The sequence below is a fragment of the Rhodnius prolixus genome, unplaced genomic scaffold (assembly GCF_049639745.1).
Source record: "Rhodnius prolixus isolate KJV_2025 unplaced genomic scaffold, Rpr scaffold_14, whole genome shotgun sequence".
In the NCBI taxonomy this organism is placed as follows: domain Eukaryota; kingdom Metazoa; phylum Arthropoda; class Insecta; order Hemiptera; family Reduviidae; genus Rhodnius; species Rhodnius prolixus.
Genome location: NW_027411594.1, coordinates 8,274,847 through 8,301,053, shown reverse-complemented (window position 1 = coordinate 8,301,053; position 26,207 = coordinate 8,274,847). Strand labels below are relative to the sequence as shown.

General features: G+C 35.0%; 3 protein-coding genes across 3 annotated transcripts; 2 read left to right on the top strand and 1 right to left on the bottom strand.

Moving 5' to 3' along the window:
• Positions 1-874: 874 nt before the first annotated feature.
• On the bottom strand, positions 875-21,471 carry LOC141451818 (ribosomal RNA processing protein 36 homolog). The gene is made up of 5 exons (XM_074123499.1): positions 21,277-21,471; positions 20,404-21,054; positions 20,250-20,313; positions 18,432-18,519; positions 875-15,644 (listed from the first exon to the last, which is right to left on the bottom strand). The coding sequence occupies exon 2, from the start codon at positions 21,041-21,043 to the stop codon at positions 20,405-20,407; it is 639 nt and encodes a 212-aa protein (XP_073979600.1). The 5' UTR covers positions 21,044-21,054; positions 21,277-21,471; the 3' UTR covers positions 875-15,644; positions 18,432-18,519; positions 20,250-20,313; position 20,404.
• Positions 5,587-10,622, top strand: LOC141451812 (zinc finger MYM-type protein 1-like). The gene has a single exon (XM_074123492.1). It carries the CDS (start codon positions 5,587-5,589, stop codon positions 7,228-7,230), a length of 1,644 nt encoding a protein of 547 aa, XP_073979593.1. The 3' UTR covers positions 7,231-10,622.
• Positions 15,735-23,480, top strand: Gbeta76C (guanine nucleotide-binding protein subunit beta-2). The gene is made up of 8 exons (XM_074123494.1): positions 15,735-17,162; positions 17,888-17,958; positions 18,569-18,714; positions 19,291-19,424; positions 20,055-20,220; positions 22,087-22,288; positions 22,361-22,577; positions 23,052-23,480. The coding sequence occupies exons 2-8, from the start codon at positions 17,890-17,892 to the stop codon at positions 23,156-23,158; spliced, it is 1,041 nt and encodes a 346-aa protein (XP_073979595.1). The 5' UTR covers positions 15,735-17,162; positions 17,888-17,889; the 3' UTR covers positions 23,159-23,480.
• The last annotated feature ends 2,727 nt before the right edge of the window (positions 23,481-26,207 follow it).

The window sequence follows — 26,207 nt, the reverse complement described above, 5'->3', positions numbered from 1 at the left end:
TTATTCCAAGTCTTAGAGAGGGGGTTCTCCGGCGTGTATAAATAGGCCGGGTTTAGATGGAAGACATTGCACAACACCTGCACATACCGGACCATAATGTAAGTAGAAATAATTTTCTTGTTTTTTTTTGGTTTAATTGCTCAGACATGTATAAAGTTCAATAGTATTTTTTTTTTTTTTTTGTGGCCAGGGATCTTTGTCAAGCCCTCAATTCTGCGAGCACTAAAGGTGCGGTCTACATAAAACCAGCAGATTTAATAACAGGAAGGAAGTATAGAATAAAGGAGATAGGAGTGCTGGACACCAGGTACGGGAAGTCATTGAGAGTGACTATAGCATACGACCAAGGGATCGCACATCTCTTCCTACCCAAGAGGATTCTTCAGGCAATCGATGAACAGTTAATTAACAGTTATAAAGGTAATCTTAACCTCATTTATCTGGGGGAAAAAGGAGGGTCCTAATTATACAAATTTGTAACTGTGGCTGATAAAGAAACGCAGTCGGGATTGGAAGAAGAGGAAGAGGAAGAGGAAGAAGAAGAATAATTAAAACTTAATAAGACATGTTTATTGTAAATTTAAATTGGAAATCGTTGTTAAACAGTTTGTTTGTTTTTTAAGTGGTTTGCGCATCCAACTTTAAAAAGGTTGCTCCGGTTGGTTTTTTACTTTTATTCCAAGTCTTAGAGAGGGGGTTCTCCGGCGTGTATAAATAGGCCGGGTTTAGATGGAAGACATTGCACAACACCTGCACATACCGGACCATAATGTAAGTAGAAATAATTTTCTTGTTTTTTTTGGTTTAATTGCTCAGACATGTATAAAGTTCAATAGTATTTTTTTTTTTTTTTGTGGCCAGGGATCTTTGTCAAGCCCTCAATTCTGCGAGCACTAAAGGTGCGGTCTACATAAAACCAGCAGATTTAATAACAGGAAGGAAGTATAGAATAAAGGAGATAGGAGTGCTGGACACCAGGTACGGGAAGTCATTGAGAGTGACTATAGCATACGACCAAGGGATCGCACATCTCTTCCTACCCAAGAGGATTCTTCAGGCAATCGATGAACAGTTAATTAACAGTTATAAAGGTAATCTTAACCTCATTTATCTGGAGGAAAAAGGAGGGTCCTAATTATACAAATTTGTAACTGTGGCTGATAAAGAAACGCAGTCGGGATTGGAAGAAGAGGAAGAGGAAGAAGAAGAATAATTAAAACGTAATAAGACATGTCTATTGTAAATTTAAATTGGAAATCGTTGTTACACAGTTTGTTTGTTTTTTAAGTGGTTTGCGCATCCAACTTTAAAAAGGTGGCTCCGGTTGGTTTTTTACTTTTATTCCAAGTCTTAGAGAGGGAGTTCTCCGGCGTGTATAAATAGGCCGGGTTTAGATGGAAGACATTGCACAACTCCTGCACATACCGGACCATAATGTAAGTAGAAATAATTTTCTTGTTTTTTTTGGTTTAATTGCTCAGACATGTATAAAGTTCAATAGTATTTTTTTTTTTTTTTGTGGCCAGGGATCTTTGTCAAGCCCTCAATTCTGCGAGCGCTAAAGGTGCGGTCTACATAAAACCAGCAGATTTAATAACAGGAAGGAAGTATAGAATAAAGGAGATAGGAGTGCTGGACACCAGGTACGGGAAGTCATTGAGAGTGACTATAGCATACGACCAAGGGATCGCACATCTCTTCCTACCCAAGAGGATTCTTCAGGCAATCGATGAACAGTTAATTAACAGTTATAAAGGTAATCTTAACCTCATTTATCTGGGGGAAAAAGGAGGGTCCCAATTATACAAATTTGTAACTGTGGCTGATAAAGAAACGCAGTCGGGATTGGAAGAAGAGGAAGAGGAAGAAGAAGAATAATTAAAACTTAATAAGACATGTCTATTGTAAATTTAAATTGGAAATCGTTGTTACACAGTTTGTTTGTTTTTTAAGTGGTTTGCGCATCCAACTTTAAAAAGGTGGCTCCGGTTGGTTTTTTACTTTTATTCCAAGTCTTAGAGAGGGAGTTCTCCGGCGTGTATAAATAGGCCGGGTTTAGATGGAAGACATTGCACAACTCCTGCACATACCGGACCATAATGTAAGTAGAAATAATTTTCTTGTTTTTTTTGGTTTAATTGCTCAGACATGTATAAAGTTCAATAGTATTTTTTTTTTTTTTTGTGGCCAGGGATCTTTGTCAAGCCCTCAATTCTGCGAGCGCTAAAGGTGCGGTCTACATAAAACCAGCAGATTTAATAACAGGAAGGAAGTATAGAATAAAGGAGATAGGAGTGCTGGACACCAGGTACGGGAAGTCATTGAGAGTGACTATAGCATACGACCAAGGGATCGCACATCTCTTCCTACCCAAGAGGATTCTTCAGGCAATCGATGAACAGTTAATTAACAGTTATAAAGGTAATCTTAACCTCATTTATCTGGGGGAAAAAGGAGGGTCCCAATTATACAAATTTGTAACTGTGGCTGATAAAGAAACGCAGTCGGGATTGGAAGAAGAGGAAGAGGAAGAAGAAGAATAATTAAAACTTAATAAGACATGTCTATTGTAAAATTAAATTGGAAATCGTTGTTACACAGTTTGTTTGTTTTTTAAGTGGTTTGCGCATCCAACTTTAAAAAGGTTGCTCCGGTTGGTTTTTTACTTTTATTCCAAGTCTTAGAGAGGGGGTTCTCCGGCGTGTATAAATAATGGCGATTTTGTAAAAGAATGCTTAGAAATTGCCGCTAAGAAAATGTGTCCAGAAGCAGCAAAAAAGTTTGAGAAAATTCAACTGAATCGTATGACTATCCAAAGACGAATTATGTCTTTGTCAGGTAATATTGCGAAACAATTAATTGAAAAAACTAAGATCATTGAATTTTTTTCATTAGCACTCGACGAATCCACTGATATTAGTTCCACAGCTCAACTTCTCATATTCATACGAGGTGTTACTCAAGATTTTGAAGTCTTAGAAGAGTTATTAGGAATGTGTTCATTGAAAGGTCAAACCAAAGGAGTTGATATACTCAATGTACTTTTGGATGAGTGTTCAAAAACTGATTTGGACATCAAAATTATCGGGAGTTGCGACTGACGGTGCTCCTTCGATGATTGGTGTCAATTCCGGGCTAGTTACTTTGCTGAAAAAGCATCTGCAAGAAAAAAAACATAAACGCTGAAGATCTCATGCAGTTTCACTGCATTATACACCAAGAAGCCCCCTCTGTTCTAAAAAAATTGAATTTCAAAATGTCATGAAAGTGGTAGTTTCGACTGTAAATTTCATAAAATCACGAGGACTCAATCACACACAATTCAAACAATTCCTTGATGACATCGAAAGCGAATACGGAGATTTACTGTATTATACAGAAGTAAGGTGGCTAAGTCGTGGATTGACACTGGAACGATTTCTAAATTTAATAGAAGAAATTGGAATATTTCTGGCGGAAAAGCAAAGGGATGTCCCGGAACTTAAAAATCCTGATTGGTTGTGTGATTTGGCTTTTTTAGTTGACATTACAAATCATTTGAATGTCTTGAACACACGGCTTCAAGGCAAAAATCAACTGATATCCCAGCTCTACGCTCATGTATCATCCTTTCAATACAAGCTGACACTTTTCAGATCACAATTGAATTCTGGAAATTACAATCATTTTCCGAATTATAAGAAAATGGCTGAAAAATTCAACAAAACTGCGATTAATTTCAGTTATGTAGAAAAGCTAGATATTTTGATTCAATCTTTTCAAGACAGATTTTCGGAGTTTAAAAAAGTGAAACCTCTGTTGGACAAATTCAGCAATCCTTTCACGATTTCAGTTGAAAATGCGCCAGAGTCAATGCAGTTAGAAATTATCGACATTCAAAACGACCAAGATTTACGCAACAAATTCAACGAAGGAGACTTGCTGAACTTTTACCGCTGCATTGATAAAAATATGTACGAAGAGTTGCGCATAAACGCTCTGAAATGCAGTGGCGTACCTAGGGGGGGCGGTGGGTGCGGTCCGCACCGGGCGGCACTTACCTTGGGGCGGCATTTTTTATATTTACTTATAGTTGTAAAAAGCAACTTATTCATTTCATATTTATTTTCTTTCTTGAATAATAAATGATTATTATAAGTTTAATATTTGATTTATATAAATTATGATTAACTATATGATTTCGAATATTATTCCTCAGTGTATATAAATGCATTTTAGTGTAAATTTTGAATTCTAATTCAAGAACAAGATAATAATTTTATTTTATTGTATTCATTAAAATTCGTTGAATTCGTAAAAGGATCTTTACGATTTTGTTCGGCAATTTTTCCTAACTAAAATTTTTTGATATCAGTTTATAAATGTCATTTCTTTTGAAAAGTTTATATGATTACTTTGAAGTGATATATCAATATTTTTTTAAATCATCGATGATCGATTTTTCTTTTGAAAAGCAGGGCCGGCGGAAGGCGGTCTGCTAGGTCTGCAAAGCATTAGGGCGCCGGCATAAGAACTATCTTTTTCAAACAACAAAATCTAAACGAGACAAAACAAAAATACTGACGAAGTTACAATTTCAGGAATCGCAAATAGATAAATATACTCAGTCCGTTTTGAAGAATTGTATTTGGAATGATAAATTGCTTATAAACCATTTTGTTCATTCGCGATTCAATCTTTTAACAGTGAAGAGTGAAACAAATTATTAGGGTGCCAGTGCATTTGGAGAGTTTATTATAGGTAAGTATATTATATTACGTATTATAGATATAGATGTTATTCTAAATGCTATTCAGAGTAGTAAAATGACTTTGCCGTTTTCTATACATAATATACTATTTATTTCGACTTTCGACAAGTTATATTTTTATTATATATCCCTAGGATGAAACGAGTAAAAGAAAGTGGTGCGTCATTTAGAAAGAAAAGGAAGAGAAGGGAGGAAATACAGACTAAAAATACTGGAGCACTACTCAAATATATCTCCCATAAGTCAACTTCTAGTTCTTTTAGTATTGTTGCCTCAAATACGGGCGAAGAAGCAACCCTCGAAGGCGAAAAAACATTTTCCAATGTTGTTTGTAATGGTTTAGGAGAGAGATGTTGGTTGTAGATGTTGATTGATAAATAACACTTTTAGTATCGGTATAAGATATTATATTTATATGTGACTGACTGCCAAGGACTGTATACTTTACACAAGAACCGAACAGACTGACTGACGTGGCTAAACGATGTGTACAACTGAAGTGTAAGACTTTGAGCAGAAACTTCGAACTCAATATGTAACGCAATATCAATATGATCTATCACTGAATTGAATCCCAGTTGAATATCCTCTTGTTCTTATATACCTTCGTCGAGCCTCCCTTCTCTGTGTGCCAAGGGGGCTGAACCTCTCCCTCTGGCTAGAGTGGATGAGTGGTGGGGTTTCACTACCCCTACGCTAGGGTGGATGAGTTGTGGGGGGGTTCACTACCCCTACATGTTCAAGAGGAAAGACCTGCTTCACATACTGGCGAAGAAGTAGAAAGTTCATCAAGTTCTGATGAAGAATCTGCTGCACAAATTATTCCATCTATTTCTATGAAAGATATTGGATTATGGCCTAACAAAATTGACGACAATACAAGAGTATTTCTGGTACGTCAAGGTCCCTTTGCAATTCAAAATTTGTACGCCGACTTCAGCGAAGGAGTAAAACGTCCTAATAATTCAATCAAAGCCAAAGGTGAAACAAGTCAGGACTGGTTTTTTCAAATTTTGCCTAATGGCGAAAAGCTCTTAAGATCGTGGATGGTATATTCACCATCGAAGAAAAGTATTTATTGTTTCTGCTGCAAACTGTTTGATAATCTTTGTCAAGCAGGTTTTAATACGGAAAATGGTTTTAACAAATGGTGGAAACTTAATCCCAAAATTAGTCAACATGAGGTGAGTCCACTGCACATTCGATCATATTCCAAACGGAAGGAATTAGAATTAAGACTTGGACGTGGCGCAACTATTGACAAACTACAACAACAGAATATTGATAAAGAAATAAAAAAATGGAAGGAAATTCTAACAAGAATACTTGATATAATTAGATTCTTAGCAGAACAAAATTTGGCGTTTCGAGGACATCGTGAAAGTGTTCATCAGGAAAACATCGATTCAATGGAAAATAGAGGAAATTTTCTTGAGCTTGTTGACTTATTGGCTAAGTACGACCCAGTATTACGAGGACACGTAGTAAAAATTAAGATGGGTAATAAATATAGTATCTCTTATTTGTCGCCGAAGATTCAGAACGAATTCATAGAGCTATTGGGAGGCGCAGTCAGAAAAACAATTATGCATCAAATAAAGCAGGCTAAATACTTTTGTATTATATTTGACAGCACTCCTGACATTTCACACAAAGATCAAACCAGTCAAATTATTAGATATGTAGTTATTGATGGTAGCGAAGTTAAAGTTGTAGAATCGCTTATTGACTTTGTAGAAACTAAAGGAAAAACTGCTGGTGAAATCACAGATATAATTTTAACGAAATTAGAAAATGACGGTTTAGATATAAAAAATTGCAGAGGACAGGCTTACGATAATGCTGCCGTCATGGCAGGAAAGCACAGCGGTGTTCAAATTCATATTAAAGAAATAAATCCAAATGCAGAATTTGTAGCATGTACAAATCATTTTTTAAACCTGGCATGTTTACACGCAGCTTCTACAGCTATCAATTCCATCACATTTTTTGGAACTATCGAACAGTTGTTTTCGTTGTTTTCTTCTTCCACTCATAGATGGAATGTTTTACTTTCTGTCACTGGTCAAGGTGTTAAACGCAGTGTAGAAACTCGCTGGAGCGCTAGAGCTGCCGCGGTAACTATAGTAAAAAAACATTTTTTTAACATATTAAGCGCTTTGGAAAAATTGACATCTGAAGAAGAAAATAGTAAAACGAGATCAGATGCTGGAATATTACTCAATTCTATGCAATCTTTTTCTTTTCTATGTTACCTTCATTTATGGGAACCCGTCCTTTTGGAAATTAATGACGCTCAAAAATACCTGCAAATAAAAGGGTTAAATGTCCACCAATGCCATATAAAACTAAATTCTTTGCAAACACATTTCATGGAACAAAGAGATACGCTAGTACAGGGGTCGGCAACCCGTGGCTCGCGAGCCGCATGCGGCTCTTTTATCCCAATTGTGTGGCTCTTCAGCCTGCCCAAAATATAATGTATATTTTAATTTTATTGAAACGAATGAAAACTCCATTTATTAAAGGTATTTTTAAAAAAAGAAGATCAAAACTGGTGGAAGTACTGAGCAAGAACAAAGGGTGGGAGACCATCTGCCAGATTTCTGATATTATCAGTGGAACAGAAGTCACCTCAGAACATCGTGTACCCTTTACAACCAACGAGATAACTTCTTTCAGCAAGGCACCTATAACATCTGTAGATGTTGAATGATCTTTTAGTCGTTACAAGTCCATCTTACGCCCAGATCGTCGTCACTTTACGTTCCAACATTTGAAATTTCATGTGGTTGCAAACAATTTCGAAGAGTGAAGTTTTCAAAATTGAAAATTTAACACATCTTTTTATAAATAGTAAAAATGTTCTTTGTTGTATAAATCATTATAACTTGTAAAAACAAATTATTTTGTTCCTAATAAATTATTATAAATTGTAAAAATGTTCTTTTCTTGTATAAATAATTATAACTTGCCCCCCCCCAAAATAAAATTCCATTTTCATAAAAAAAAAATGTCCATTTTACTTAAATATTCCAGAAAATATTTTAAGAAAATCACATATTTTCCACATAATTGACGAAAATAAATGCATATTTTAATTAAATATTTGGCATTTTTAAATACATAAAAATCCGTTCCTTAGTGATTACAAATGATCTTCAGAGTTGTTTACACTCTATCACCCTTGCGGCTCTTGGTAAGAATTATTAAAATTATTTAAGGAGAAATGGCTCTCTACTTAAAATAGGTTGCCGACCCCTGCGCTAGTACAAAACGCTGTTATAGCAGCCAAAATAATTTGTGAAGATTTGGAGATATCGACTGAGCGTCGAGTTAGAAGGAGAAAAAAATATGAGTGGGGAAAATTCGCGAGACGTGGGGCTATCCTTAGAAGAAGAAGTACGAAGAGAAATGTTTTCATCTATGGACAGAATTATAAAGGAAATAAAAGAACGCTTCGATCAGTTGCATGGCCTTGTAAGAAAATATTCGTGTATAATACCGTGTAACCTACTAAATGAAGAATTTGAATGTCAAATAAATGACTTGATTGACATTGATAAAGAACAGTTCCATATTGAAAGAAAAAGGATCCAGGTTTTTATGGCTGTACCTACACTAAAAGAAGAGGCAAAACATTGGAAAAACGGGGAGAAGGGCCCTCTTGATCTGCTAAAATTTATTCAGCAGTATAGGTTGGAAAATTCTGTTCCCAACATTGTAATTTTGTTAAGAATTTTTTTTAACAATTTCAATCAGTGTCGCTAGTTGCGAAAGAAGCTTCTCAAAATTGAAGTTGATAAAAAATTAACTTCGTTCTACAATGAGTCAATTAAGACTACAAAATCTTGCAATATTGTCAATAGAACAAGAAATTACAAATAATATAAATTTTGAGAGCATTATACACGATTTTTCTAGTATGAAAGCTAGAAGAGTAGATATTATATAAATATGTTTACGAGTGCATACAAATATGTCTAAAAAAATTTACTCTGTGTATTAATTTATATTGATTAAATAACTTAATAATTTATTTATTTGTATTAATTTATAAAAACCACTATTTGATTGACTTATAATAGAAAGGGCGGCAAACTGGAGATCGCCCCGGGCGGCAAAAGTTCTAGGTACGCCACTGCTGAAATGTGCCAGCTCGAAACCGCCTTGCAAATGAAAGTTTGGAAGCAGTTTTACGTGTTGCTACAAGTAAATTTGAGCCAAATATAAAAAAGATTGTAAGCACTATGCAGTGCCACGCTTCAAATTAAGAAATTCTTTTTCAATTTTAATAAATTATTATCAATTCTTTATTGTCTTTAATTACCTATACTTCTGGCGGCCGGCCCGCCATCAGTTCATGATTTGCCCGAGTGGCCCCTAGTCTTATTAAGTCTGTGCAACCAATGATTTAAAATAACTCGCAAGAATTTCTCCAACATTTTTTGAAATTAACTGCGAAAAACGGAAGAAGAATTCGAACTATTTCCATATTAGTAAGTTGTCTCTTTATACTCCGGTACAAACCAACCATAGAGGGGGAGATGTAAAAGTGCCGTCAGAGGGTGCTGACGACAACGCCACACAGCCTGAATGTTAGGTTATAGTCTGGGAAGGTTTAGCGTCACTTAACGAGTGTTTACGTTACATAGAGTGTTTTCGTAGTGTTTAACGGCGGTGACATATAAACTAATAATTTAATTATTCGACTAATGTAAAGAATAGCCCACGGAGGTGTGGCCTGTTTATTTTTAGGGCATGCGCAGTTCAGCTCAGTTCCGCCAATGTTCAATATATTCTTTTTAAATTTCTTGCCTATTTATGTTTAGCGCGCATGCGCAGTACACTTACTGCACAGTAACTGCACTGCGCATGCGCAGTACACTTACTGCACAGTAACTGCTTCCTTTTCAATGTATTATCAGTTCCCGCCAGTGGCTACATGTGCAACGTTTTCAGCAAGTTTTGTTACTTTGTAGGTGCCTATTTTTTGAAACTCCATTAAAAAGAGCGTTTTGAATTTAGAGTCCTTGTACTTCTTAAAGCATGAATATAGTTTGAGTGAGGATGGAGAAATGAAAGTTTTGCAATTTTGTATGGATGTTGCTTTAATTGGTAGTAGATATGTATGCCCGAAGTGTGGATGTGATATGAAATTGAGTAAACAAAATAGTGCAATTGATAAGTATGATTGGAGGTGCCGAGCATATTCGACCCCTTTTCACGATCTGAGAAGAAGTGTGCGTAAGTGTTCCTGGTTTGAAAGAAATAAGATTGCTTTGATTGATATCTTACAGATGACTTGAGTTTTTTGTACAAAAGAGGACGCAACATGATGTGTATTTTGGATTGGGTTTGAGTAGAGTTTCTGTGTTTGACTGGCGAAGTTTTTATAGAGAGGTGTGCATGGAGATTGTGATTAATGAAAATAGTATGCTTGGAGGCGTCGGTAAGATTGTTGAAATAGATGAAAGCAAGTTTGGTAAAAGAAAGTACAATAGAGGAAAGCATGTGGATGTAGATGGGTGTTTGGTGGTGTGGAGAGAGGGAGGCGTCTAAATGCTTTTTCAGGGTCGTTGAAACTAGGGATAAAGGTCCCTTACTAGATATCATCAAGACTTAACTGCCGGATTCCATAATTTACTCGGACTGCTGGAAGTCGTACGACTGACTGGAAGACAAAGGATTTGAACATTTGAAAGTGAACCATTCCCTAAATTTAAAAGACCCAGAAGAAACTGGTGTGCGCACAAATGCAATTGAGAGCACATGGAGCTCAATAAAAAGGCACCTACCTTCCACGAAGAACCGCCACTGGCCAGTTTGACTCCTATTTAGCGGAGTATATATGGCAAAGGAGTCATTCTTCCAGGGATGATCGGATGAGAGCATTTTTGGAAGGAGTGAGGAAAGTGTACACTCCTCAGGATAAGGATTCCACTGAATAAGATAAGTTACTTTTTGTGTTGTTCTTTATAATAATTGTAATGAATCATGTGACTCAACTATAAAATTAAGGGTGGTTTTGTAGATCAGAAGGGGTGAAAAAATAAAAAGTAGGGTAGTTACCCTTTGTTTCATTTTACGTTGCGGCTTCACCTTAAATATGTTCGGAAAGTATTATCGTTACGGACGAATTTAATTAGAAAACGCATAGCTCTATATATGATGCGAGAAGAAAATTGGTTGGTTTAAAGAGATGTCAGAGTTGTGCAGCCAACATAATTTTGATGCCGTTAATATTTACAAAGATGATGATAGATTACTATAATCAATTTGTGGAGATCCTAAAAATTGATTTTCAGAACTCTTTAATCTCCAAAAGGGACCAAGCGAGTTTTTATAGTTTGTAAGTGATTAAATGTTCAACTCGCAAATAACCATTACGTAAATGACAGTAATAAGCGGTATTTTATGTCCATTTTGATGAAAGTGAGAGGGGGGAATTATTGGGATTGAACTGCTCTGTAACTAGATCCGAACGTGTGCACAATTGCTCATTATGTAATCTTGATGTTGTGGAAGACGTCTATCATTTCATTGCTGAATGCCCTATTCTGCGAGGGTTTAGAAAGGCAGCTTTAAATATGGAAACTTTAGATTTTAATAGTTTCTTTTTATATTTGAATGGCCGGAATTGGCAGAATTTGTTTATTTTTGTCGTAAATGCATTAAAGTATAGACTGTTGGAAGTCATATGACTGTCCAGAAGACGAAGGGTTCAAACATTTGAAAGTAAATCACTCCCTACATTTTAAAGACCCGAAAAGTGGAGTGCACACGAATGCTATTGAGGGCACATGGAGTTCCATAAAAAGGCAGCTACCAAGAAGGACCGTCACAGGCCAGTTTGACTCCTATTTAGCGGAGTACATGTGGCATAGGAGTCATTCTTCCAGTGGCGACCTAATGCGAGATTTTCTGGAGGGTGTAGCTGCCGTATATAAGCCGTCTGAAAGGGATTAGCCACATTAAGGTAAGCTCTTTTTGTTTCTATCATTAGTTGTTTGTGAATGTGAACTCTTTTAAACATTAGGGAGTTTTAGGGCACGCTTTATTGGTATGCCGGGAAGAATGCACGATGCGCGTGTATTCAGAAATAGTCCACTTTTTCGACAGCTAACGATGGACCAGAATCCACTTCTTCAGCAAAATCAACATTTGATTGAAGATTGTGCCTATCCTTTGATGGTCAATCTAATGACTCCATTTCGGGATTATGGACACTGTTGGATCCTCGCAAGGAGGTGCGGCCCCCCTTGTGGGAAATTTAGATTGATGCAGTGGAGGGTTGGCTGCATTGGAGATCTGGAAGGAGAAAGGGACTGCGTACGTGACCAAGCTCAGGCAGTTGTCCTTGACTTCACAAGGAAGTTAGAAGTGTCGTTTTGTCAAGTATAAGTTTTTGTCTATATAGCGTCATTGCGCCAAGTTTGTTTTGTTTTTTTTACAAATCGTCAATGTGTTTTTGGTCTAGCCAGTGTAGTCTGCCTGGAGTTAACATATTAATACAAGTATCTGTGGAAAATAACTCCCCTTTTGACATTATTGTCATTTATGTTTTCTCGGCATATAGTTGCCCCTTCAATGTTAAAGGCCTTAAATCTGTAAGTGACAAACATTGTACGTACCTATTTGTACTCCCATTTGGAGAGATTTCCCTTGTCGCCAGGCAAGAAAATTGTAAATTTGTTCGCATTAACATTCCCTCCGCCAGGAAGGATAAATTGTGTAATTGTCAATTGTATGTTGTCTAGCCAATTAGTATTGTATTATCAATAAATAATTGTTATTTTTTGTAAGGCATTGGCGAAGGTATTTTGGGTGGCTGTGGCGTCCACCACATTTTATTTCCCCTCCTTTCAATACAACATAATTAGATTAAACTGCTCTCCCACATTTCGTCCTCGCCTTGGATATTTCATTTAGCCCTCTTCGAGTATTTTTCAGACACCTTCTCACATCTCAAGAGCGCTACAATAAGAGATTCGAGTTTAATTCGTTCAATTATTGAACGGGCATTTGCGACTCCTAAAAGTAAGATTTCGACGTCTCAAATATACTGACTGTAAGGGTCAGTGGACTATAAGGGTTGCAAACTACGGTGTGAGAACCGCTAAGTCGACACCGTATCAATAAAACTGGGCTACTGGCTGGCCACGACCTCAGTTGTTTTTCGGAGGAAAGAAAAGACCCAGGCTGCTGAAGGGGTTCGTCGGCTGGCTGGTGAGTTATTGTAGCCGTCCAGTAGTAACTTTAATTGCGGTAATTGTTGAGCCCCAGAGTGGCCGACTCAGCGGTTGCAAGGACGGAATTGGTGGCTTGTATCTGTACGATTGTAAATGTAACTTATTGATGTGCTGAGGCGCTTATTTGTAATAGGTTAGAGTCAACTTAGATATTTATATAATTGTATGATTATGTTCAACTATTAGGTAATAAGTACGGGAAGAATCATTGGGAATAATTTAATTTGGTTATTTGTTGATAATTTGTTTTGTCCTTTAATTAAGAATTAATAACGTCGCAATCTACCTAATAATAAAATATGTATCAATAATATTCCACTGTGGGAGTTATTCACTTAGTAAAGGGTAGGATTATTTGGTACAAATTCATTTTGTTTGTTGCTTGTTGTTGATAATGTATTTTATTTTTGTGTTGTGTTACCGACTAAAATTCGGGTAACAAAATTTAGTTATAATTTTAATTTTAAATAATTTAATCTATAAAGCAAATGCATGCCTAGCATAAGCAATACGTAGTTTTTATGCACAAAACAACAGAAAAGAGTGAAGGTGTACTTCGGACTGCTGACGAAGGGGGAAAAAAAAGCAGAGCGGCGCATAGTTAAGAGGTGTGAGGGTCAGTGAGCGCTGGAGCTGGGTGCGAGGCACATGGCCACCTTTTCCTGCGGCTAGGCCGGATTTGGACCTCTAATTTTCCTGGTTGGGAAATTAGGGAAGTTCTGGAAAGGAAAGGGCTAGGAGGACAGTGTGAGAGCTAGCGTGTGGTGTGAAGGACCGGATTTTCCTTTTTCTACGGCTAGGCCGGATTAGTATACCTAATTTTTTCCTTATTAGGAAATTAGGAAAAATTGTGTAGCGGGTGAATTACCAGGGGTAGTAGTAGTGCCGTGGTAATATACCCCTGAGCAGGGATTGTACGCTACAAAATAAAAAGGGTGAAAAGGGAAGAAGAAAGTGCGAGGAGGACTGCGCTGGAAAAAGCTCTGGAACAGCATCGTGGGGATCCCGAAGAAAGAAGACAGCGGTCACCTCCGTAAATATCACTCTATGAATTACACCAAAAAGAACAACAACCCGGCCTGGGGTAAGTCCCGTTTTGATTCAAACTGTTTCCCGGAGAAGCGTCTGCTGACAGGCTCTGTTTGGATAATCAAAGAACTTTACCTTTTCTTTTAGTAGTTACTAGTTTTACTATTTCGATTCTTTCTTTTGTTGCATGTAATTCATTTTTCTTTGTGGTATTAAGGTTTTCATTATAAAAAGTGTTTCTAGTATTTTTGTGTTAACATTCAGCTTATATATAAGTTCTAGTTTTTTTTTGTCTGTGTAAGGTAGCTTCCGTAATTAAGGTAGTTAGCGTAACGTTCAAACTTGAACAAGTAAACTAGGTTGCATTTGCCATTATTTCTGTTTCTTTGTGCTTAATAGTTTTTAATATACGCATTAATACTCCTACTTGCCTTTTCTTTGATTTTCTTCCTGCTCCCCCTTCCCACGTAGGTTTCGCCGTTTACTACGGAAGTTCATGTTAAAACGGCGTGGCGCCCAAATATAACGCAGGTATATAATATATTTCCAATTTTTATACACTTTATTTTATTTTTCATTTATTTATTTATCTCTGGTGCCTACACCTCGGCCCACCACGTCTCCACTGAAGCTACGCCGGGGTAGCGGAAGTTTAGTGTAACAGTTGTGTTAATAATAAATGCTGTAATTGAAGACTAACAATATGTATGGTGTGCAGAATCCCAAGTTGGGATTATTGGTCCTTCCTTTTTCGAGGATAATGGGCGAACCGTCACTGTCACCGCAGAGCGCTATGTGACAATGTTGGAAGAGTTTTTCTGAACCTGAGCTGCAAGAATTGAGTGAAGCAAGTAATCTGGGAGACATTTGGTTCCAACAGGACAGGGCTACATCCCCCACTGCTAGGATTTCAATGGCGAGATTGAGGCAAGTGTTCCCCCCCAGTGCCTCGTCTCTCTCTTTGAGGGGTGATGTGGAGTGGCCTGCGCGCTCACCATATTTGAGCATTTGTGATTTTTTTTTTTTGGCGGTACGTACATAAAGGAAAAAGTTTTTAAACATCGTCCACATACCCAGGAAGAACTTAAGGACAGAATCAGAGAGGAAGTTACGGCAATACCCATCGAAATGTGCAGAAGAGCGGTTGAAAACTTCAGAATTCGCCTTCAAGAGTGCATCGCGGCTGACGGCCGCCACCTACGTGATATCATCTTTCATACTTAATGTAAAAAAAACTAGACTCTGTACTGAATTAAACAATATAAACATAATTTCTGTAAGTTGAATTGTTTTTGTTTGACATCCCTTTAAAACCGGTTCATACCTTTGGCCCCACCCTGTATTATACTGAGTCGTGATTGGAGTGATCACTTCCTGTTTCCTCAGCGTGCGCGTTGGCTACACCCCCTTACACTGATGGAAACTATCAAGTGTATTATTTCATTAAAAAGATTTAGATTCTTACTTTTTCCAGCATCCCAAATGAATTAAAAATTAAAAATGTACTTAGAGAATCTAGCTTTCAGAGACTGATGGATTCGCTAGGTTGAGATGATGATGTGCTTAGTAGCTCTTCGCCAAAACGCCAGTAGGTTCTCTTAGGCTTCATATGCCTAAAAATATAAAATCTCGTTAAATAAAGATTTATTACAAAAAAAAAAAAAGTTACAAATAGCTTTATAAGGAGGATATTATTTTTTTAGGATTAGCGCCTCTAATTTCCGTCTCTTCTGGGACTTACTACTTCTTAAGTATATATTCAGTTTGTTAATAAAATTTTGTACAATTATTAATAGTGTTGATATTGTGGGTAAATTCGCTGAAGTTTTCATTTCAGCTTGTAACTTATAACTGCCTTAAAATTAATTTTCCGATAAGAAAAGTTGCCAACAAACTTAGTATGAATTCATAGTTAACATACTAAGTTTAAATAATTCCAAGAAAATCCGTTACCATCGGGAAATTCAAGCCCTCCGTCACGCTCGTTTCTTTAAAATCGAAATACAGCAACTCATTTACCTTTGTTGATATTATTAAACAAAAACATGTGTGCACAGGTTCAGTACCTCGGAGGTACACAACACTATGTCCAATTTTAAATTTTTTACAGGAGAGCAAATGAAAGAGTTTTTTCACGGTTTTCTCTTACTTATAAGCCCACGGGAGTTATTTTGCTTAAATCTTTGATCAATAATAAGTAACATAGATGCACCATGATGGTTGGGTAATAAAAAAAGATATTTTGTATTAGAAACATTAAACAAATAAATTTTGAAAAAATGGGCTTAGTGTTGGGTACCTCCGGGGTACTGATGTATAGAATAGTTAATGAAAATGATTTCAATTTGAACTAAGAATTAAAACCTTTCGACACCTTGATATGCTTAATTTTCCTTTCCAATCTTAAAACGATGTTATTAGGAATGGATAGAGGCCCAAATATAATGAGATTAACGTTGTTTTGTAACATTAATTAATGTAGATAAAGCAAAGTAGAAAATTGCAACTTAATGAATATCTAACCTATGGGTGTCAGAAGTTGAAAGAGGAAATTATTTGTTTTAACCAATGCTTTGTTAATTGTTAATAGTTTTAAGCTCCTGAGTCAGAATAGAGTTTCCATGAAAAATGATTAAAATGAAAGCTCTAAGTAGTGAGTACACAAAGTTTTTAAGAAAATTTCTTAGAACAATTTTTGAGAAAAATGTAAAGAAAAATGAAAAATCTTATCAGTGATATTTCCGGTTGGAAATATGGATAACTTGTTGCATTTCCCATGAAAACACAACATCGAAATTCTGCACAATTCTTCTTTGGTGGGTTAAAGAAAAATAAATAACATACACAGAATAGGAACTCTTGTAATATGATTAACCGAGCTAGCAGTCAGGGGCTACCATACAAATATAATTGCACTCGCCAACTAAATTGGCTTACTAAAATTGGCTTAACCACCTCCATTTTGTTTTTGTTTTTTTTTTCTCTTTTGCTCTCTTCTTGCTGACTATTAAATTTGCTAAAAATTGTATCAGTCTTGGAAAGTTTCGCAGGAAGTTGGTTAGCAAGAAAAAGGAAGTGATATTTTGAAGGGTGATCCTCGTCTTGTTTAGCATATTATACATGAACTAAAGGTATGTATTGGTTACTCATTCAATAACAATAGTGTAACATTTTTTTTCACATTAAAGGCAAAAAAAAACTACAACAGAAAAGAATAAGTGACATTTATTTTAATAAATATAAGGGACAGCTAGCAATAAGTGAATACATACGTTTTCATGTGAATTTCACTTACTTTAAATAATGATTTCTAAACTTAGTCTAAGTAGAGCCAAAACGGAACACCAAGTTTGAATTATTAACAACTTCCTGCTTTTTTGACATTCTGTTAACGCACACTAAATAAGAACTGCCGATGAAAACTTAATTTTGTAAATCAACCATGATCGGAAAAAGAAAACGGAAAAATTCCCAGTTATAGTATTTAGAAAAGAAAGAAAACCAATAGTGTTAAGGAAAAGACAATAATTTTAAGTCGTTAACAGCTTTTAAAATTTAGTATTTTACAAACTCCTTTGGTGGCTTTAAAAGTCACCTCTGTTCAAGGAACTCTCTCTAAGTATAAAGAAGAAGTGCTCCATTTCATTTGGAAGAATGTGATGTAGGATAAAACTTTAAACCTATCTAATAAAACCTAAAACGTATATAAGTTTCATTCTTTAAGGGCGGACAGGCTAGCCTAAAGTAGGCTGATTACTTTCACTTCTTAACTTAAAATAAAGCTAACTCTGCACATACTTAAAACAAAATTTTAATAATTTTTGTTATTTTATACACATTTTATGATTTCCATCAGAGATGCCGCCAAAGGATCCAGAAACGCTTAAGTTCAAACAAGAATTAGAAGAATTGATAAAAAAATGTCAGGTAAGAAAAAAAAACAAAAATATCTGAAAAGTCGGCATTTTCTTCGCTTTTAATTAATATGCAAATTTTTCATTTATCAAGTGCATGGGGAACTCTAGCGGTTTTTCAAAAAGATAACTCCAGTTCTAAAGATACATCTATACAGATCTCTACTCTAATGAACTACGATATAAGCTTGTACGTGGTTTTATTTCGACTGGGACTTAGGGTAGCTAGAATTGAAATAAAAAATTACTGCCACGGCAATGAAATTGTCTAAAAGAATGCCCACTTAAGGTCCATTTCACATTTAAGCTGAGAGTGCATACATACTCTCATCCGGACCATTTTCTAAAAGCCATTTGTTTGGAATCAAAAGAAAACGGGCCTTACTTAATATTTGAAGCTTTAACTCGATATCAGAAATGTGAAATAATTGCAATACCTTACATAACGGTGAGAAAGTAAAAAATTAGATAAAAGTATACCAGCACCTTTCGACAACATCCTCGCGAATCTCCATTATCAAAACATATGTAGCGTCTCGATACTTGCTGCATGAAATCTGATTCTATTCCAAGCCTTTGAACAAAATAAAATCAATTAATAAATTACAAAATGAAATTTAAAGGAGGCGCAAAGTAAAGTTGCTGACACAAAATTGGAGGATGCCTGCTCTGGTATAGCTGAAGCTCCCAAAGTCCGGCTTTCTACCAAGAAGTTGCTCAAAGGGCATATTAACAAAGTAACGGCTGTCCACTACAGCGGTGATAGCAGGTAAATGGAAACATTATTTACAAGTAATAGCATTAAAAATTGACTATTAATTACTTCAAACTGAAGTCTTAAACCGTAAAAAGCACAACCAGGGTGGTACAGTGATCAGAGTGCACTGATCTAAGGAATGACATTCTGGTAGGCCCAGGAAAACTGGCCACATGGCTTCAGGTAAAGATAGATACTACCAACTCTTAGAAAAGGAAGATCAATTAGTTATAAATTTTCTGAAACTGTGGATTAGGTACGCAATGCTGGGTAACTCTAGGTGAAAGATCAAAACCGGTCGGGGTTACAACCGCGTACGACGGATAGTCAATAATATAAGTCTCTTAGTTATTCAAACTTTTCTATCAACATAAGAATAAGACGGCACTCTGCACGGTGAAAGATAAGTCCCCATGATACCCTCAAAGGGCCTGAGCCATTTACGGGTATTACTGCTAAATGCTAGAATAGTGCAGCGCGAACTAAGTATGAGCGCATAAGTAGTAATAGCAAATGACAAAAAATAACGACCCCTTGGTTTCTTAATTAGAAAAATGAGCTTTAACTTTTTTTTTTTTACTTTCACAGGCATTTAGTTACTGGATCTCTTGATGGTAAACTAATAATATGGGACACCTGGAGTGGTAACAAAGTCCAAGTGATACCATTAAGATCATCTTGGGTTATGAGTGTAGCCTTTGCAAAATCTGGAAACTTTGTGGGTAAGTTGCAGGTTAAACGTTTTAAGCAAATTTTTCAATGGAAAAGGCGTAAGACATCACAATTTTTCTGAATACCAAAGATACTTTCTTTTTAAAGAATATCTTGGAAGAAACAAAACCTGGCACAGACAAACACCAATTGGCATTGTTTTTTCTTAAACTATTAAATACTTCAGTCTAATAAATGCTATTTTATAAATTAACTGGTGTTTATGATAAATTCTTAATTGCTGAAAGTTTTGCAATATTTTTATTCCTTATGAATTGTTCAATTTTAAAGCAATAAGATTTAAATTTGCTTCTAAAGTTGAGAATTCAAAGAAAATGCCTAACTGGATGAATTTCTTAAAATAAAATTTATTTATTAGATTTTTCCAGAGTTTGAACATACACTAACACCTACAACTTATTAAATGATTGGCTTAAAATTCTTTTGAGGGTAGTTTCAGAAGGAGTGTAGGGTGACATTTTAGTTGAATGTATTCCTTAATAAATAGTTAATAATTAGAAAGAATAAAATAAGTATCAAAAACACTCCGAGCTGGAAAAAATGTACCTTAAAAAATTTCAGGAAAGCTTTCTGATTCCTTCAGAAAATTTTTTTTATTAATAACTACTTTTCTTTTTTAGCTTGCGGAGGCATGGACAATATGTGCACTATTTATGATGTGAATAACAGGGACGCAAGTGGATCAGCGAAAATGGTACGCGAGTTGTTAGGCTATGAAGGTTTTTTATCTTCATGTAGATTCATTGAAGACAACAAACTGATCACTGGCTCGGGGGATATGAAAATGTAAGTAAAAAAAAAAAAATAGGACTTACCACTTTCAGGTTTTCTTTTTTCAACCACCCAACTGCTAATTTTGTAATAACTCAAGTATTAACCCTAAGAAAGAAGGAGTTAAAATTAAAAGAATTTATAATCTAATAATAACAAACTTAAATTATAAAAAAGTTGACAAAATTGTCCACTTACTTCACTGCAGTTTAAAAGGTAACTTGTGATCTTCTTTTTTGACTTTCATAACTTTCTTCTTCATATAACTTTGTAACTTCCCTTTTGACTTTAGCTCTTCATATTTATCAACTAATTCTGTCAATCTCTTTTCTGACTTCGTTCGAAAATGAACCGGTTTACCTTCCATTAGTGACTTCTTTAGTTTTTCACTTTGTTCTATCCTCTTCTTAGCTTTGGCTCTTTTCTTCTCGTTTTCCCTTTCTTGATCTTTAATTCTCTTCAGAAGAAATTGTATCTGTTTTCTTCTTTCAGGATTTACCTCTTTTTTAAGGCTAATCTCTAATTCACGTCTTTCCTTTTTTTTAATATCATCTATAAAACTGTAATTCTCTTGGTAAAATGTTTCATTAAACGTGCCACATAAACTATCAAAACGTGGATCTCTCATTTGTATTTTTCTACTCCTTTCCAGATGTACAGGCTTAACCGGAACTTTCGAGGATTCTTCTCTAGGTCTGTTCTTATTGGAACGTTTATTATTTACCTTTGGTTTTGGTGATTCCTCTTCGTGAAAGATTAATTTATTTCTTGTCTTACGATCAACATTACTTTGAAGATGTACTAATTCTGCTAAACTCAGCTCATTCTTCTTAGCCATGGTACTCAAATCTGAAAAAGAATGTAGAAGTTGTTGTTCAAATTAACGTTTTCCTTCCAGTTTTCGATGATCAACCCTTATAAAACTATCCTACAAGAAACGTTTAACAAGAGAAAATATAGATATTACTTTTAAACGTTAGTTAAAAAGTGTAGACTATTCTACCAATTACCACGTGATCAATAATGACTACAGAAACAAAATATTTGTCTAATAAAATGACATTAACTTACAGAAAAACAGGAATATCTTTATGTTAAAACTTTGTTTCGCAATAAGCGAAAATGCTTCACATACACAAACAAACTTCTCAAAGAGCAGCAGTTCTTGACTGAGGACGAATTTGTAATGGCTGCTCGGTGCCTGCCAACATGAAGCCTGCTAGCCCAGCGACAGTTACGGCGCTTGCGCACAAACTACTTGAGAGTTGGCAAGCACGTCTGTCGTAGCATTGTTAGATCACCTGTGTAATTCAGAACGCAGTGCCTTTTATAAAATTACAAAATAATATAATTATTAAGAAACTGCAGTTATTTACTAATAATAATTTATATTTATAGATATTATTCCTAAATAAAATATCGGATTAATAATATTCAAAAAATACACGAATTTGATTTTGATGAGGATTTTTCCGTTTTCTGAATCTCTACATCCAAAACCAGCCGACCTAATGTGTATAATATATACTTGGCATTGAAAGTACAATGTTATAGAAACAGAAATTAAAGAAATTCCAGCAAAACTAAGAATGATTTTGTATTTTTCTCTTTTTTCTGAATCTCAATATCCAAAATCAGCCGACCTAATGTGTATAATATACGCTTGGCACTACAGTACATATTATGTTACAACCAGAAATTGAGGAAATTCTATCATAATTAATGATGATTTTATATTTTTCTAAATCTCGTATTGCGAGAATACCCGACTTAACTTTTTTAAGAAGCTCCCTAATAAGTCTCCAATTTAACTTTCCTCAAAAACTTCAATATACTCTTCGCTACCCAACTAATTCACTCTCACACTTTTACTTTCCGTAGTTGTGTTTGGGACATATCAACAGCCAAAAAAAATTTAGAATATGAAGCTCATGCTGGCGATGTTGTTACTATATCCCTTGCTCCAGACATGAACACTTTCATCACTGGAAGTGTTGACAAAACTTGTAAACTGTGGGACATCAGAGATGGTACATGTAAGCAGACATTTTTTGGTCATCAAAGCGATGTTAATTCTGTTTGTGTAAGTAACAGGTCCATTAACTAGATTTTATACTTAAAAAGCAATAATAACAATTAATTAACGATTTTCCAGTACCATCCCGGTGGCTATGCATTTGTAACTGGTTCTGAAGATAAGACAGCTCGGTTATTTGACATCCGCTCAGACCAACAAGTCGCTGTATACAAACCACCTTCAGGTCAACCTGGATTTACTTCCTGTGGTCTATCTTTTTCTGGAAGATTTTTGTTTTGCGGTAGTGATGATAATAATGTTCATATATGGGATGTACTAAAGGCCCAGCATAATGGTATGTAAAAATAAACCTATTTTCTAATGATGTTTCATGGTTTTAGAAATAAATCTTGTATGAATGTGTTTTGAAACTTGTTGCACTGAAAATGGTTGCAAAAAAAAGGTATACTCAGTCGATATGGTACCATATTTAGAAGCTACTGTAGTCGCGAGTGGGTTTTAAGAGCACATTCCTCTTTGCAGCTGTGAAGATAGTTAACGGAACTTACTGTGGAAGCACCCTTACGCCTTTAAGAAGTTATATTTTTTTTTTTTATTTTATTCATTGACTTCCTAGCGATTATTCAAACGCTTACATCCTCAGTGTTCAAGAGGCCAACAGTAAGCTAAAGATTCATAACATGGTCATTGTGGAATTCTTAAACACTAAATTTTCGAACTTTGAATAAGAATTTAAAAAACTAAATTTAGTTGCGAAAAACGATTAATTGTGTGGCATTTCTTTAAATGAATTTCTTGTTTTTTCCAGGTATATTATCAGGGCATGAAAATCGCATTACGTCCCTCTGTGTTGCGCCCAATGGTGTAGGGACAGCAACTTGTTCTTGGGATCAAAATATAAGAGTCTGGGGTTAAAAATTATTTTTATTTATATTAAATAATGCAAGTGAAATAAATATTTATCTATGTTAATATTAACTGGAATGTTTTTAATTCCGAAATTGTGAATTCTCGTGCCAATATTGTCAATATGCTTGTAATTTAATAATTTCATTGCTTAATTTTTGAAGTTAATAAAAATAATCCCGTTCTTTCAATCACAAATAATCCAACGAAAATCCAAAATAGGACGCTACTAAATGATATAATGTTATAATTTGTTCTTAATTTCTAAACATGTGATAATTGTAACCTATCATAATCCATTACAAAATAAAGAATTACAATTGAATTAAAATTATTAACCCTGTGAACCGACATTTCCATAGAGCAGGAACCTTTTTGAGGCAAAGGGCAAAAAAAAGAGTAGAAATTCTCAATTTCTTAGGACTTAATCTGACAACTGATGACTGATAAAACAACGAATAATTTTCTCTCCGCAGCAAAATTGAATTCTCTTCACTAAACTGATTAATCTACCTCTGGTGATGGATGCAAGTTCGAAACCGGAAAGGGATGCAAGAAACATGCATGCTACGACGGATAAAAATAAAGATATTTGATAGATTTGTTTGGGAGTGGCAGTAAAGCCATTAGCACTGCGATCAGAACCTCCAACTGGGCCTACCTTAACTGACAATGAGAGTTAATAAATTATAGACGAGTATTAAGTGTGAGTGGCGGATGAATTTATGATGAACTACAGATGACCTGTGGGTTAGTTAAATCCTTGCAGATGCCTGTAGCAACTATGTATCTCTACAGGCCCTATGTATATATTGTGTGAATGTCAAGGATGTCAGTAGAAGCATTGTTTGCGTTGTTAGGCTGGGTTAGCCTCAGGGACGCCAAGATCCCTGAAGAGTTGGCTACTCCACTACCCCCTATGGAGTGACGCTAACGTTGTAGCACCTCCCAAAACCCCATTTCTTTTTTTTTTTTTGAGGTTCGTTAACCTCATCTTATCTTGTGTCGTATCTTAATGTTAGCATGGTTTCCTCTGCATCTCGTCCTAAGATGTTACTTCACTAACTGAACGTTAACAGCTAACATAAAATGTTCTTCCCGCAACTCTCCTGCGGTATCTGAAAATTTTCAGAATATTAATAGCAAACATCCAGACGTTTTACTTCATTTCATCGAACCAAAAATCTTGCCGAACTGTCTAGTACTATTAAGCCCTTCCAGGTTTCTCTCGGTAAACACTCTTGCCCCAATTCGTGGTAAACCGTGTCCATGATACTATATCTCCATGAGCGTTTGATACAATAACTAGATAATAATTCCTAATACATTTATAAATAATTTTTATTTTAAATAAGAGAACCAAACTTAAACAATAAAAAGCCAATTCGACTGGCAGTCAAATTTTCTACGTTTCGGCTCCGTTTAACAGAATTGTTTCCAAAATTACCGAATAGATTAATACCTCGATATCGATACTGATAAGATAGACAAAACTACATTTTAACATAACCTGGCCATACTTGTTATTTTTTTTCTTAAAATTTTAAAGTTACCTGCCATAACTTGACGGTATTTTGAATTTCTATAGATCTTTAATATTTAAAGAACGTCTTCAAGTACCAGGATTGGATTCAATGAATAAAATAATTTCTCTTATTTTATTTGTTTATTTTATACAGGTTTGTACATGTATGTATTCACAGGATATGTAAGTTATATTAAAATTTTAAGGTGTAGCAATTTTGTATCTGATTAAGTAAGCCACAATGATTATATATTTCGATTTTAATCAACAATTTGCATATAAAAGGCAGCAGACATTTAGCTATTGCTAAACTAATGCAATAATCCAATTAAATTTCTATTAAGGAAGAAGAGGACGGGTAAATTTCCCTCTTAAAGTGTCGCTTCCATGTAATTTAAGATCTTATCAATCATGTAATAGTAAACATTCTTAAAAACAGATTTTTTTTTTGCTTGTTTTAGATTCTCTCAAATAAAGCAGCTACCATTTCCACCAATCTTTGCGTATAAATTACATATACATTCGATTTAAAACTTTTATTAAAATAATTTCATGGCAATTCTAGGGAATGGGCGGGAATAGACATCCCTTTAAGTGTGTTTTTCCATTAAAATGTATAGTCTAATTTAAGCATTAATTAATTCAAAAATTTGACGTTTAAAATTTCAAGATTTTCTTTAATTTCGAATAAATTTGCATACGTATTTACCTATAATACGTAATTAAATAATTTTTCTAGTTGTAAGCTAGATCTTGAGGAAATTAGTGGGGTTTAGTAATTCATTAAAGTGTCGTAATGTTATAAGATTTAGTAAGAATGACATATGTTTCACAAAATTCTGTGTCCAAAGAAAATTTAAGCATTTGAACCATGAGAATTTAATAAGATACAAGTTGTATGAGTGCCTGCGCCAATATATTTAGGCAAAAATTATTTTTACCAAGGTTTCTTCTCTGAAATTAACCTTTTCTCCAAAGTAACCATTTAAGTATTGTAAGTTGCTAAATGGTTTGAGGATGAATTTTATATAAAATTTCGAAAAGGAAGAATATATCAGCTTACCGAAAGTGTTACTGTTTAGAATGGCACTAATAAGTGAGGTTCTGAGGGAGCTTTATACCTCAGATCTTCAGGGTTGGGGGAACATATTTTACATATTTAGTAAGGTGAACACATTTGTTTCTTTAAAAATATTTTCCACGGCCAAAAAAGATGAACTAGTCCCTAAGTCGATAGCTTGGCATAAAACAAACCTTATTAATTATTATTATTTTTAATGAAATTAAATATATTTTAATAAATTATATTTTAATGAAATTTAATCTTGCTTCAACTTAAAAAGAAAATTCTAACAGAAAACAGCCTTTTATTATAACCCTTAATTGACTTTTCCATGCCTCAACAATTTTTGAGTCATAAAATTCAGAAAACTTTCTTTAAGTAATGAGTTTTGATTCTCTCTTATTGACTAAAGAGTTTTTTAACATTATTCATGTTTGACGGCAATAATTCTACAACAGATTTTATGTTAC

Excerpts from the sequence above, each read along its gene's own strand:
- LOC141451812 (XM_074123492.1), top strand. The coding sequence starts at position 5,587 with ATGAAAGATATTGGATTATGGCCTAACAAAATTGACGACAATACAAGA.
- Gbeta76C (XM_074123494.1), top strand. The coding sequence starts at position 17,890 with ATGCCGCCAAAGGATCCAGAAACGCTTAAGTTCAAACAAGAATTAGAA. Across the intron at positions 18,715-19,290 it reads CACTACAGCGGTGATAGCAG|GCATTTAGTTACTGGATCTC; the intron begins GTAAATGGAAAC and ends TTACTTTCACAG. Across the intron at positions 22,578-23,051 it reads ACTAAAGGCCCAGCATAATG|GTATATTATCAGGGCATGAA; the intron begins GTATGTAAAAAT and ends TGTTTTTTCCAG.
- LOC141451818 (XM_074123499.1), bottom strand. The coding sequence starts at position 21,043 with ATGGCTAAGAAGAATGAGCTGAGTTTAGCAGAATTAGTACATCTTCAA.